Raw genomic sequence first — 15,257 nt, 5'->3', positions numbered from 1 at the left:
ATACTTTTAATTTTTGTAATTATGGGGTCAGACAGACTTGCAGAGACAACTAATTTGAACACTCAAGTCATGGATGTAATGTATCGTTTGTACACAATAGACACAGGAAGCCAAAATTTGCACTGACAACCAGGGAAATTCAACACTAGAGCTAGAGCTAGAGTGAGCAGCTCGACCACTTAACCTTTTACAATGGAGAGTTCAAGATTCCCATGCAAACTATATAGACATACTCGACATGTCGCTTGTGATTAGAACGCTTAACTAATAAATATGGCAACTTAATATAGTCAATTCAAATCGTTGTATTAACAATGATTATGACCTGGACCTGAGGTGGATGACACAAAAACTCAAAAATGTGAATGATCATTATGGTTAATTATTATGAAACGATGCCAAAACCAAAAAGCGGATAACCATAATGTGTGGACGAAAATGCCTTTATTCGCAACTGAAATCACTGACTAGACTTTAAACCTATCTAATTGAATCAATCTTAATCCTAACTACAATCCCCTTTTGGAGATTAGCCTTGTGGGCCATAGAAAGATTTCAGGCATGTATCATTTTTTCAACCTGGAAATTGAATCTCGTGCAGTTGCCCAAACTTAACAACTCAGACAAACTAATAACTACAACCCAATTATAAATATGACTGCATAAACCGTGACATAATAAATTGATTTATGCTTTGATTCTAGGAAATTGGAATTCCTAATTTTAGCCCATCATGTTTATAAGAGCACATAAAACAAGCATGTGTGCAGTGACATAATAAATTCATTTATACTTTGATTTGGAAAATTGTAATTCCCAATTTTAACCCATCATGTTTATAAGTGCACATAAAACAAGCACGTGTTACAATTTCATGTATAACTTATATGAAACAATCATCGAAATGTTGCACGTGATGTGCATGATGCAGCGGTGTGGGCGACTTGGTTGCACCCCCGCGGATCGCGTTCGATTCCTGCAAGGCTGCGCGTTCTGCAGCGTATATGTTGGTGATTGTTTCGATCGAGTTTCGATATGATGTGTTGACTGTCAGCTTGCTGACATGTATGGGCTTTGGCCGTATTATGACTGGGCTTCGGCTGTATTATGACTGGCTTCGGCCATAATGTAATTATGAGGGCTGCCGCCATATATAGATTTTCACTCTGAAAAAAAAAAAAAAAAACAATCATCGAAATGTTATATTTTAGTACATTATAGAGTTCAATGTGTGTCTATATATAAAGTTAAGTGAACGTAAACAAGCCACACGGCTTAGATGGCATGAAACATTAGATGGCAATTTCTAATAGTCTATGATGAATTGCAGTCCAAAATTTTGTATTTGTATTTATGAAAAATGAATAGATGTAAATACTCTCAAAATAGATGTCATTTTCGGGAATAATGCTCGCCATATTTCTGTATATACAAACATTTTTGAATATAATACTGCTTTTTCTTCTGAAATTAAAAAAAAAAAAAAAACACACGGCTTAGATGGCATGATTTTCAAAACCTCAGCTTTGGAATTTGATGCTTATTTGATTTTGATACCTACAAAAGTTCATGATAGTGAGTATAACAGAATATTCTAAATTAAAAAGTTATATAAATATTTGTAGTAAACATTCTATTGAAACATCTCCTCCCAAAATCGAAATCAGCGTCTTTGTGTTCTCATTTTTAAAAACACACTCTCATATTTTATTATTTTCAACACGTTGACTTTGGAATTTGTTGTTTATTTTTTAAAACATGATGATTCTTAAAATCTTGACTTTCGACTTTAGAATTTGGGGTTTATTTTTAAAAACCCGTTCATTGTCTCTTATTATTTTCAAGACCTTGATTTTGGGATTTGGTGTTTAATTTTCAAAACATAATATTTATAGGCGATTAGAATTTGAGTTTTATTTTCATTTTGTTAGAAATAAATTTAATAATAGCGAATATATATATATATATGTGGGGGAATTTATTAAAATAATTTGGACAAGGTTCTAGATTAAACGAAGAGGTTATTAAAAGCTTTGCATCGAGCATGATTGTTCCATGCCTAGTGATGCTCTATGGCCACTGGATTGGATGTTATAAGCTCAAATAATGTGGGCTATAAGCTTAAATAATGTAGGTTATTGGACATCTTGTCAATAGGTTCATCACCTTTTTTTCTATTTCTTCACGGTTTTCTCTATTCAACAATTTTTTCAGACCTAATCAATTTACTTCATTCATTCGTGCATAAGGCAACTAATATTTGTGGAGCTATAACTCCATTAATGCATTCATTGGATTTAAGTACAAAATCCAATAGGTGGCATATAGTGCCCTAGTGCATTAATGGAAATATAGTCTTTCCTCAAATCTACAAATAATATTCATAATCATCCTTTGTGAGTGAAATTCATTTGGGTGTAGTCACCAACACTAATTGGGTGCTGCATTTGGCCAATCCTCCATTTTTCTCTGTTTAACTCTTAGGTACTCCTTTTCTCAACAACCTGCAATGCATATTCCTATCAAATCATTTTATTCTAATTAAAGTTGGAATTTCAAAACAGAACCATTTTATTCCAGTTAAAGTTATTAAATTGAAATAGTCTCACTAAAATTTAAATTTGACATTTTTTATATTCCTTAATCCAAGTTAACAATTTCAACAATTTTTTTTTACAATTTTACAAAAATATTAATTGTATTTATGGACATATCACTCCTTAAATTTGAAAGTTTTCCTATTTCTTCCGCCCATGTTAACTCTTTCATAATTTTGGAAAAAAATTAATTGTATTTGATGAGCAAATCCCTGGTAACAAATTCAAATTCCATCCCGGATTCCAATGTACTGTTTGGTGGTACGGGCATCTGCACTGCAATCCACATAGTCTCAACATAATCTCAGGTGTGGCATCTCTGGATTCGACCGAACGCGGACGCAATGGTCATTCCACCCAAATGGATCATGGATATTATGTTGGAGATTTGCGGGAAGATTGACAGTGACATGAGCGTATTTAAGCACGAAGTAATGACAGAATGCGTAGGGCATATGACATTATTGGATTCGGCGAAAGAGATGGCCGTATTTAAGGATGAACGATGGGCTGAATGCAGCAGTCAACTGGCATTGGTGGATCTAACCAAACGAACTTCAACTATAATGGATCATGGATATTATCAAGTTATGTGAGGAAAGATCATTAATAACAGTTGGATTTAAATTTATTATTGATCTTAGGAATATTTTAGGATTTAATATATATAAATTTTAAAATATTTTTTAAATTTATAATTTATATAAAAATGATTATCAATAATGTTAAGTAAATAAAATCTTTTGATTTGCATTTTGTCAAAGAGATGAAATTAATAACGGGAGTTGTGTTTGTGTGATTTTTTGGATTGTTTAGTGAATTTTTAGTTTGAATTTGGAGATTTGCATTTTGTCAAAGAGATGAAATTAATAATAGGAGTTGTGTTTAAGTGTGATTTTTTGGATTGTTTAATAAATTTTTAGTTTGAATTTGGAGAAAACAGTGTAGTAAAATCTTGATTTATGTGATTCAAATTGATTTTTGAATCATATATATATATATATATATATATATATATTTATTTATTTTTAAATGGGAGGGGCTAGTTCCCTACAGAAGTATTATGGGCCCTCTTTTTTACATATATTGATACAAATGCGGCTGACAGCCATCACATCATAACATATTCAAAGGCCGTCATCGGGGTTTCCATGATCAGAATACGCTGTAGCAATCTCCGCAGGACTCGATCTCCATGATCAGAATAAGCTGTAGCAATCTCCGATCGAGGCCCGGGGCATGCAAACAAACTGCCCCAACCATTACATCGTGTGAAAAATATAAAATACTTCAATTAAAAAAATATCCTGCATCATATCTTTGTACGACCATGTGACCTTGGCACTGGGCAGATCCCACTGCTGATGAACATTAGATAGCTGAACACAATCTATATACGGCCGTCAACTTTTTTATTGGCGAAGATAGCTGAACACAATCTATATACGGCCGTCAACTTTTTTATTGGCGAAGTATACGAATAATTGAACGTGCCTACAGAAGCCATGTCAGGAAAAAGTTGATTTTGAACTACAAATGTGGACATAAGGCAATAGGGGAGGGTCGCCATTACATGTGCGCCCTCCCCGCCACGTCAGATAACCACGCATAAAAGCACATGGAGCCGGTACGACACCTGTCCACCGTGGAGCTCCATGTGTTGGCTACCTTATCAACCCATAAATCTTTGTGTTCGCGCCATTTCACAGGTTCGTTTGGGGTCATTGCTGCGATGTATGAGTTTCCCTTTGTGTTTCTGCTCGGGGCCGGTTGTTGGGCGAAGCCCCCCGCCGATTATGGCACGAGACGGCCCCGGAACCTGCGCACTTCGTCGTTTATTCGTGTGCTGTTTGAGGCGTTTGTTCGGTTGACAGGGTTTGTGGACCTGCACGCTTCGCCTGGTATGCAGGTGCTGGTGCGAATGTTTGCTGGAGTTTCAGGGTTTGTGGTTGGCACAGCGCTTCTCCTTTTCTTGTGCTTTTCCGCCTGGAGTTCTTGGTCGTTCTGGAATGTCAGTTGTTTAGCATTTCTCTGTTGCTGGTCTTATTCGACGATTTTGTTGTTTGGGGAGGAGTCGGTCGCTGTTTTACTGAGCTCGAGGTCAAATGGTGTTTTGCTGTCAATTTGCTGTTTTGTGGTGGTGTTTTTGTGGTTTTCAGTTCCCTAATATATATTTTTCTTCTCGTTGCAGGTGTGCAGAACGTCGTTGCAGGTGTGGAGAAGGTCTGGCGAGCTCCAGGGAAGGTGGGGGAGGTCGGCGACCATGTACCCGGTAGGATTTTAATCCTACCAGCATTCTCTGTGTTTTTCAACACAACATCTCTATTTTTGGATATTTTGTAAACTTTTATGGCATTTTATGGCATTTTTTGGAGGATTTTTTTCCGAGGGTTTAGGGTTTATGGGATATTTTGAGCTGTTTGTTGTTGAAGGTTTAGGGTTTATGGGATATTTTGAGCTGTTTGTTGTTGAAGGTTTAGGGTTTATCTGAAATTTCGTTGTTTTCGCTGTTATCCTAGGCCGTCCCATGCTATCCTCGGCCGTCCGGTGCCCTCGCTGTTATTTTTGTTGTTTTCGGTGCTATCCTAGGCCGTCCCGTGCTATCCTCGGCCGTCCCGTGCCCTCGCTGTTATTTTTGCTGTTTTCGGTGCTATCCAAGGCCGTCCCGTGCTCCTCGGCCGTCCCGTGCCCTCGGCCCCCGAGCAGAAATACAAAGGGAAACTCCTACATCGCAGCAATGACCCCAAACGAACCCTCTAAACCCTCTGTCGCTGCTCTCAATTGACTTGCATAACTTATCTTCTCCTCGTCCGTGAAAGCTTCTGTCAGGAACTTCACTTTTTGTATTTGAAATGAAGCCTCGAAACCCTCTGTCGCTGCTCTCAATTGACTAATTTGAGTATATTTACAGTTTAAGCAAATTTGGGGTTTGTTTGGTTGCGCTGAAAATAACAAATTCTTTAATGGCCATATGTATGGGGCAGTGTAAGTCTACCATTGCAGTTATTTAACTATGGAGGAAGAGAAGTCCTGTTCGTTTTTGGAATTTGTTGGAATTTGTTACTCCTGGTTATTAATTTTGGTGCTTTTTGCTATGTTTTGCAATATGGATATCCTGTATACACAGTCCTTTTTGTTTCCATGCTGACGTTGCTCTCAATTGACTGATTTGAGTATATTTATAGTTTAAGCAAATATGGGGTTTTTTTTGTTGCGCTGAAAATAACAAATTCTTTAATGGCCATATGTATGGGCTACCATTGCAGTTATTTAACTATGGAGGAAGAGAAGTCCTGTTCGTCTCTGGAATTTGTTACTCCTGCTTATTAATTTTGGTGTTTTTGCTATTTTCCTGAACCTGATGTATATGTTTTGCAATATGGATATCCTGTATACACAGTCCTTTTTGTTTCCATGTTGACGCTGCTCACAATTGACTAATTTGAGTATATTTACAGTTTAAGCAAATTTGGGGTTTTTTTTGGTTGCGCTGAAAATAACAAATTCTTTAATGGCCATATGTATGGGGCAGTATAAGTCTACCATTGCAGTTATTTAACTATGGAGGAAGAGAAGTCTTGTTCGTTTTTGGAATTTGTTACTCCTGGTTATTAATTTTGATGCTTTTTGCTATTTTCCTGAACCTGATGTATATGTTTTCGGACCTCTGACATTTTCCTTTCCTCGAGATGTCTCGGACAGTGGCTGTCATATGCCACCCTTTTGTATCTTATGATGTTTTTTATATTGTCAATATAATCTGTGATGCTTTTTTCTCTGAAAAAAAAAGTTCACACATTTTACAGTCGATTCCAAAACCGGTTACTGATGGTTACAGAGATAAGAGAATAAATATTTTTAGTAATGAATTATGTTCTCATACATAAAATGCATTTCAATAACTAACCCTTCTCGGGCTCCAACGATAAAACCTTACTGTATCAGTGACTTTTCATTTTAATTTAATTAAGGACGTGGATCATGTAAATGAGCAAATATGACTTATTCCTAGGTCCCGCTGATTCAGTTGTTCACTTCAAAGTTCTAATGTAAATTAGTATATGATATAATAGTTTACTCATTGTGTGAATATCTGAAGTAGTCTCTGTTTCCAGCCCGTCTTAGGGTTCACTGACTAGCTATTACAGAATACAATGGGTAGAAATTGCTTTGTAAGCATTATGGTTGAAGCATGAGCTATCAAGTTGAATGATGTTCCTTTTGATAACGGTCCACTTATTGGAGCCATAAGTGAGTTTAGAGCTTTGTACAGTGCTGCAAATTTGATGCCTTCAATGTTGAGATCGAAGGCATAAAAAATACAATGTATAAAATGCTCTTAGAGAAAAGATCATCCAAAGATTAATGGGTTGAGTGTCAAACCCATCTCTCCTAACATCTGATGTCAAAATTTATTGACCACATGAAAAGCCATTGAGCCATTGAGGTGCGAACTGTCTAGCCATTGAGCCATTGAGGTGTGAACTGTCCACTAAGTAGAAGAACCGAGACATATTAATATGGAACCACATATAGAAATCGAAAGAATGTTCAATACGGGATGATCAAGAGTATCTGTCTCAGGGTTTCCATCTGATTGTGAGGGAGTTGAGTGGACAAAGCTATACTTCTCCCTCCTTCACTTCCAGCGAACAAGGTCATCCCTCCAATTGCTCCCAAGAATGGGGCTTGCACATTCAGTGGCCTTACTGTTCATTTTAATTTAATTAAGGATGTGGATCATGTAAATGAGCAAATATGACTTATTCCTAGGTCCCTCTGATTCAGATGTTCACTTCAAAGTTCTAATGTAAATTAGTATATGATATAATAGTTTACTCATTGTGTGAATATCTGAAGTAGTCTCTGTTTCCAGCCCATCTTAGGGTTCACTGACTAGCTATTACAGAATACAATGGGTAGAAATTGCTTTGTAAGCATTATGGTTGAAGCATGAGCTATCAAGTTGAATGATGTTCCTTTTGATAACGGTCCACTTATTGGAGCCATAAGTGAGTTTAGAGCTTTGTACAGTGCTGCAAATTTGATGCCTTCAATGTTGAGATCGAAGGCATAAAAAATACAATGTATAAAATGCTCTTAGAGAAAAGATCATCCAAAGATTAATGGGTTGAGTGTCAAACCCATCTCTCCTAACATCTGATGTCAAAATTTATTGACCACATGAAAAGCCATTGAGCCATTGAGGTGCGAACTGTCTAGCCATTGAGCCATTGAGGTGTGAACTGTCCACTAAGTAGAAGAACCGAGACATATTAATATGGAACCACATATAGAAATCGAAAGAATGTTCAATACGGGATGATCAAGAGTATCTGTCTCAGGGTTTCCATCTGATTGTGAGGGAGTTGAGTGGACAAAGCTATACTTCTCCCTCCTTCACTTCCAGCGAACAAGGTCATCCCTCCAATTGCTCCCAAGAATGGGGCTTGCACATTCAGTGGCCTTACTGTTCATTTTAATTTAATTAAGGATGTGGATCATGTAAATGAGCAAATATGACTTATTCCTAGGTCCCTCTGATTCAGATGTTCACTTCAAAGTTCTAATGTAAATTAGTATATGATATAATAGTTTACTCATTGTGTGAATATCTGAAGTAGTCTCTGTTTCCAACCCGTCTTGGGGTTCACTGACTAGCTATTACAGAATACAATGGGTAGAAATTGCTTTGTAAGCATTATGGTTGAAGCATGAGCTATCAAGTTGAATGATGTTCCTTTAGATAACGGTCCACTTATTTAGCCTTTTTCATGCTCAACTTGATAATGAGAGCAACTTGATAATGAGTGCTCTCAATTTCTCAAGTGTCCCCTCAATGAATAAAATTATTAGTGGCTTTTTCACATTTAATAAAACTTATTATGAGGTACATTGCCTCCTCATTGATTTCTGTATTTAGCCTTTTTCATACTCAACTTGATAATGAGTGCTCTCAATCATAATAAGATTGTCTGGTCATTTGATTTCTATATTTAGCCTTTTTCATATGCAACTTGATAATGAGTGCTCTCAATTTCTCAAGTGTCCCCTCAATCAATAAAATTATTAGTGGCTTTTTCACATTTAATAAAACTTATTATGAGGTAGATTGCCTCCTCATTGATTTATGTATTTAGCCTTTTTCATACTCAACTTGATAATGAGTGCTCTCAATCATAATAAGATTGTCTGGTCATTTGATTTCTATATTTAGCCTTTTTCATATGCAACTTGAAATGTTATTATTGAATCCCCAAACATCGCAGCAATGACCCCAAACAAACCTGTGAAATGGCGCGAACACAAAGTTTTATGCAATGATATGATGGCCAACACATGAGCTCCATGGTGGACAGGTGTTGTACCGGCTCCATGTGCTTTTACGCGTGGTTTTCTGACGTGGCGGGGAGGGTGCACAGAATAACTTATAGAAATAGTTTTATCATAATTAATATTTTACAGAAAGACATATTCCATTGAAAATTTCTTATCAACACACAGTTAGGTTGCCACAAGAAATCACTACTAGGTTGTTAGCCAAAATGTTTCTTAGGACAAGAAAAAGATACAATCTAGTGTTCTAAGCCAAAATATTTTTGTGACAAGAAAAAGATACAATCTAGTGTTGTAAGCCAAAATGTTTCTGTGCCAAGAAAAAGATACAATCTATCCAAAATCCACATCATAATGTGGTTAGAACCAAAAACATATGGCACCCCTATTCTTTATGGCCCTGAGAATCTTGAGTGCCAAAACTCCCCGAGTTACCTTCTTGAGCCAGGTAGGTTGGCCTACCAGTCAAGGGCTGATTAGGAAATGGTTGATTGATGCCATATGATTGATTCCAATTTGCAGCTTCCAACCATGGAGGTACTGAGTACCCATACCTCACATTTTCCCTACTGACCCCTGCATTAAGTGGAGGTGTGTAATGAGCATACAGAGAATTGACACCAGCTCTGGTAGGAACAAGGCAAGTGGGTAAACCCTCAGTTTGATAGTGGGGCACTTGAATGTTTATGAGATCTTGGAATAATGGTGTATTGTCTGCAATGGAGTCCAATGAGTTTGAAATAATCCTGGTTTCATCAGCTATTCTTGTATCGTTGATCATCCCTTGTTCCTTTTCAAGCATTTGTTGTGCCTTTCGTTTTTCCTTTTCCTGTCTTGCCATTTGCTTTTGTTGGTCCTTAACTTGCCTTGCTTTATCTCTTTCAATCCGTTCTTCTGCTCGACGTTGTGCTGCAACAATCCTTGCTGCCTTCTTCTCCTTGACTATATCCTTCTTTTTCTGTTTTAATTCTTGCATTTCAAATTTCTTTTTTTCTGACTCAACTAACAGGTTTATATAGTCCTCTGAGGTGAGTAACTGTGAGCTTCGGCCCAGACGAAGACTACCTGGTGCACCTTGATTTTTTTTCATTGATACTCTCTCTACTGGTAGCTTTAGGAACCGTCCAAGTGTCTTCTCCACCCCTCCCACCTGCATGTCATTGCTTGGTACTTCCCTTTCAGTATCTGTTGGAACTGATTGAACCATATCATTATCTTCATTTGATGCCTCATTATGTCCTTCATCTTCTTCCATTGATCTATTGTCCACAAAAAAATGAACAATTTCACTGTTCAATTCTACTGGTTGTGAGGGCATGTTCATGCTTTCTTCATTGGTTGCTGAGACACTATGTGCATTCATATTGATCATTGCTTCTGCTAGCCATGAAGGTGGGGTTACTTGGCTTGGCAATGTCAATTGGTCATTGTCAACTGCATGTTCAACAATATCATTAGCAATATCAGCAACAGGAATTTCATTTTCTTGAGTTGGTGGAACAATCTCCATGTTACTAGGAATTTGTTCATTGTTATATTGTGTTTCACATACAGTTTCATCATCTTCAGCATATAAGTGTCCTTGAGACAGGGAAATCATATTGCCAGCTGCAACAACATCATCTTGGTCATCTACTTCTTGCACTTCAACACTTGTTTGGACATTCCCTTCTTCCTGACCATCCACATGAAACGCTTGGCTACAACCAGTATCATGCATAAGAGCATCATAGTTCAGTGGCCAGATTCCTGTCCTCCTAAAGCCAGCCTTGATATTTGATGGTGTCAAAGCCCTTTTAAAAGCTTTACTTGCAAGCTCTGCTAGCTCAAACCTTTTCACCTCAACCCCTGGATTCTTTGCCATCCATGCAGCACGCTCCGACCTGAAATAGTTCTTGAAAGGGCCAAACACACTAACATCAAGGGGTTGCAGCCTATGAGTGGTATGAGCGGGCAATGTCAACAGGTCGATGCCTAAATTGTTTGCTTCCTCAATTGTTTGTACAGCCATGTGGCTCCCATGGCCATCTAATATCAAAAGGTGTCTGTTATTAGGCGAGACGCCACCTGGTACCGATGCAGCAAAGTGAAAAAGCCAACTTAGAAACAGTTCTTTAGTCATCCATGCATGGGGATGTGCAGCCATGCATGCACCTGGTTCACAGTTCTGTATATAGTTTTTCAGTTGATTTTTACCTTTGAATAGATAAAATCCTGGGATTGAAGTACCAATTGCATTAACACAACATAAAATAGTTATCCACTCCCTGCTCTTGGGCAAAATCTTTGGCACATTTCGGCTCCCTCTCTTGGCAATTACCCACATGCCACAATTCCTCCCTGCCTGTAAACCTGTTTCATCACAGTTCCATATATGGTCTGCTCCATAAGAATGTTTATCGTAAGCACTAGAAAGTGTGTCATAGAACTTTTGCACAACTGCAGGGCGCAAATTTAATGCTCTGTCTCTGTCAAGGCCCTCAGCAGTACGCAATACAAGTTCTGGATGCCTTTTTTTAAACCCAAACCACCATGATTTACCAGGAAACCCATCTTTGAATGGGTTTGGCCTCCCTTGACAGATTTGAGCAACTGTTGATTTGAGTTGTATCAACTCTAGCCCATGTCCCAGTTGGGCCATCTCTTTACACCACTCAACCACCTCGGCCTCCTCCTCCTCAGTCATAACTGTAAGAGGCCCTCTACGTTTTGTATGAGTCAGTCCATTTATCCAATAATGTATTGATGAGGGAGGAATACCATGTTTTTTTGCAGATGCCCGAACTGAGTATCCATTAAACTCTATGTCGTCAATTGCAACTAACATTTGTTCTTTTGTCCATCCTCTTATAGCACTGATCTTTTTAGTTGAGCTTGCCCCTTGGACTGTTGTTGATGGTGGTTCTGTGGCTGATGTTGTGTTAACATCAGCGGCTGTCACATGGTCATTTTCAACAATGTTCCCTGGTGCATTGCCGGCATTGACATCAGCTGGCCTGTCATCATCGGACGATGTGCATCGCAGCTGCGCACCCCTTGTCACTCTCCTACCATTTCTCCTTGTACGAGCAGAGTAACTTCCTTTTGCCATAGATGCAACAACCTGTAAAATTATTGCATGCATTTAGACATTAGAATATATGTCAAATTATGCTTTATTACTTCTGCAAAAATTACTTTTTCTCTATTACAGGAAATTATCAACATGTATGTTGCATTTAGACATTAGAATATATGTCAAATTATGCTTTATTACTTCTGCAAAAATACTTTTCCTCTATTACAGGAAATTATCAACATGTATGTCACTGTTTTCATATATCATTTTCCATTTACTTTCAACAGCTTTATACAGCTAAACCAATGAGGTATGTAAACATGTATGAATTACGTCATTCTCCTTATATCTGTTAAAGATTAGGGAATACAGGTAATAAGTAGGTCTATTCAATATGTACTTACCTTATAGAGTAGAGTGTAATCATTACTAATGGTTGAATCAGTGCCATAAGTAGAACCATGGAAATCAAAGTAATGAGGAAACAGAGCTTGTTACATTAGGATATGCGTATACAGTGATTACAGTCTATCCATATGTATTACATTAGGATATACATATACAGTGATTACAGTGTATCCATATGTATTGATTATGTATTAGAACACAGTAGTTATGCAATTAGAACACAGTAGTTACATATGACTCTTTCTAACCATGCTTGTTTACCTAATTGTGTTTTCTCATTATCTCAAATCTTACAGTCATCTAATCCAATAAAGAGAAATGGTCATCCGCTCAGGCTTCCATTCTAAGAAACCATTCCTCAGTTCTATGGTCCATTCATCAGTAGTAGAAATTCACTTATTTGCATTCTTTCGACTCAATATCAAAATTTTTGCTTTCTCAATAGCTTCATGCTTCTGAAAATACATGTCTTTCGATTATGTTTCAATGTCTTTCGATTATGTTTCAATGTGATGTTTCAATGATGATTGTCAAGGTCTGAAAATATGTGAAAAATTACTAAGTTTATCAGAGTCATTAAAGTTACAATTCGTTTTTGTTCTATGTTTTAACTCATTCTGCATAGAACCCAAGCCATAATAATCGCTCAATTCCTGTAAGCTAAGCTTCAATTCCTGTAAGCTAAACAAGCTATGACTACAGTACTAACTGCCTTTTTACTACCTACCTTTTTTTGCATTGCATCAATCTTGGGCTGGAAATGGTTCGAATGCTGGCTTTGATTCTGATGCTATTCAAGGTTAGACTCGGTCTCCGATTGGATATGGCTAGGGAGATGAAACTATATAAGGAACAGGAAGGGATGTGGGGATTGCTTGCTTGGAAGGATAGCGAGTCATGTTTCTTCTTCCAGTGATTAGCTATTGGCTATGACTACAGTACTAACACGACATACGTAACCTCTGTGATATGTAAGCTGTAATCACTATTACATTTGATTCTATGGTCTCCTAGGTGTCATAGACAATCGGTTTTACTTCAATTTAATCGAGTTTCATTGCAGTCATTTATTTTTATATTTTTCATATAATTTATTTAGTTATTTTGAATATTGTGAAGAACAATCTCTGCTCCAAGATTTCTCTCCATTATCTGTGACTTAATTTACAGAGCTGAGTTATGTAAATCCCCATTCCTTTGGTCCAACTTTTACAACTTCGTATGGCTCGGGCTCTCCATACCCTAAGGTCTCGAGCTCAACGAGGTGAAAAGATATGAAGGCCAATAAGACGGTCATCTGCTATGTTACTTATAATTGTGTTTTCTCATTATCTAAAATCTTACAGTTCTATGGTCCATTCACCAGTAGTAGAAATTCACTTATTTGCTCTATGTTTTAACTCATTCTGCATAGAACCCAAGCCATAATAATCGCTCGCTCAATTCCTGTAAGCTAAGGTGTAAGCTAAGGTTCAATTCCTGTAAAGTAAACAAGCTATGACTACAGTACTAACACGACATACGTAACCTCTGTGATATGTAAGCTGTAATCACTATGAAGCTGATGATATAATAAGCTAGAACACATACATAAACTCTGTATAAAAAAGGTTAACTGTAACTGTATATGTTAACTGTCACCCTATGGACAGAACTGTAATGTAAGAAATCTGATAAATGAAAACAATGAAAACAGAACTGTAAGAAGAATGAGTTGTAATTCATATAACTAACTTGAATATATTGGCCACTGTTTTGTGATGTTGTCTTCAAGTTTGCTGAATAGTTTGAAAGCATAAGATGAACTTCAACAGTGGGTGGACTTCTTTTATAGTTTTGGGGACTTGATTTTAATTGGTGGACATGGATGCACATGGATTGCAATGGCTTCATTTTGAATGTGTGGTATGGATTTAATTTGATGTGATCTAATGGTTGGGAATTGTTTATTTGTTGATCCATGTGCTTTGATCTGTTTTAATGAGAAATAGAGTGAGATGGGTGTCATTTATTGCAGTTATTGGGTCTGGGTATCATTTATTGAACAAAGTGGATTTAATTGTTATTGGGTTGGGTGTCATTTATTGAACAAAGTGGATTTAATTGTTATTGGGTTGGGTGTCATTTATTGAACATAGGGTGTTTAGCTGTTGAACAACACAGCAGTTATGCTGACATACATTCCTTTTGTTATGTGCAGGTAGGCATATTTATTTGGGATGCAAAGTTGCAGTTCTGATGAGTGGGGGTTGAAGTGACTGCTGTTTTGTACTTCTGGAATAGACCAGTTTGGAAGCCTTTATGGCTCTAGCTGTTTTCTACTTGGGTCAATATGTTTTGCAATATTAAGTAGTAAAATACTATTTATGGACAGTTGTGGGCCCAGTCAATGTATGGGTGATTTTTGGACATAATTTAATACTTATTTATACATAATGTTATTTATTTCTGTCTAAATTTTGGTTTCAAAAGTCTTAATCACTGGTGGTTTGGTGGGACCAGTATTATATCAACTACTGGTCCCTGCACAACATTAGGAATCTCTCCCCTAAGTAAGTAGTGTTGTTGCAATAAGAAACCCCAAAATATCAATCATGGGGCACAAGTCACAAGAATGTAAAAGAATGAGTGAGGGAGAATTTAATTGTTCTATTTGCAGGTTGTTATTTTTTTTTGTTACTTACATGGTTATTATTTTTTATTATTGAAATGCATTGGGATGTATAAATATAATAAGTTTTAGTATGGTTGAAAATGATAAAAAATATAAAATTATAAAAATATTTAATTTATAAAAATATATGAAAAAATTACATTATTTTAATAAATTTTTATTAAATTTTAAACCAATAAAAAAA

At 36.9% G+C, this 15,257-nt stretch overlaps 1 protein-coding gene across 1 annotated transcript; it reads left to right on the top strand.

Annotated features, from left to right (window-relative positions):
• Positions 1-2,941: 2,941 nt before the first annotated feature.
• LOC149139770 (uncharacterized) lies at positions 2,942-14,877 on the top strand. The gene is made up of 4 exons (XM_089450815.1): positions 2,942-3,189; positions 4,472-4,697; positions 4,789-4,869; positions 14,600-14,877. The coding sequence occupies exons 1-4, from the start codon at positions 2,942-2,944 to the stop codon at positions 14,636-14,638; spliced, it is 594 nt and encodes a 197-aa protein (XP_089306941.1). The 3' UTR covers positions 14,639-14,877.
• The last annotated feature ends 380 nt before the right edge of the window (positions 14,878-15,257 follow it).

The sequence above is a fragment of the Pinus tabuliformis genome, chromosome X (assembly GCF_031772625.1).
Source record: "Pinus tabuliformis cultivar Carrire ecotype Pingquan chromosome X, CPIR1, whole genome shotgun sequence".
In the NCBI taxonomy this organism is placed as follows: domain Eukaryota; kingdom Viridiplantae; phylum Streptophyta; class Pinopsida; order Pinales; family Pinaceae; genus Pinus; species Pinus tabuliformis.
Note: the sequence above shows the minus strand (reverse complement) of the source record. Positions and strands in the feature narration are given on the sequence as shown.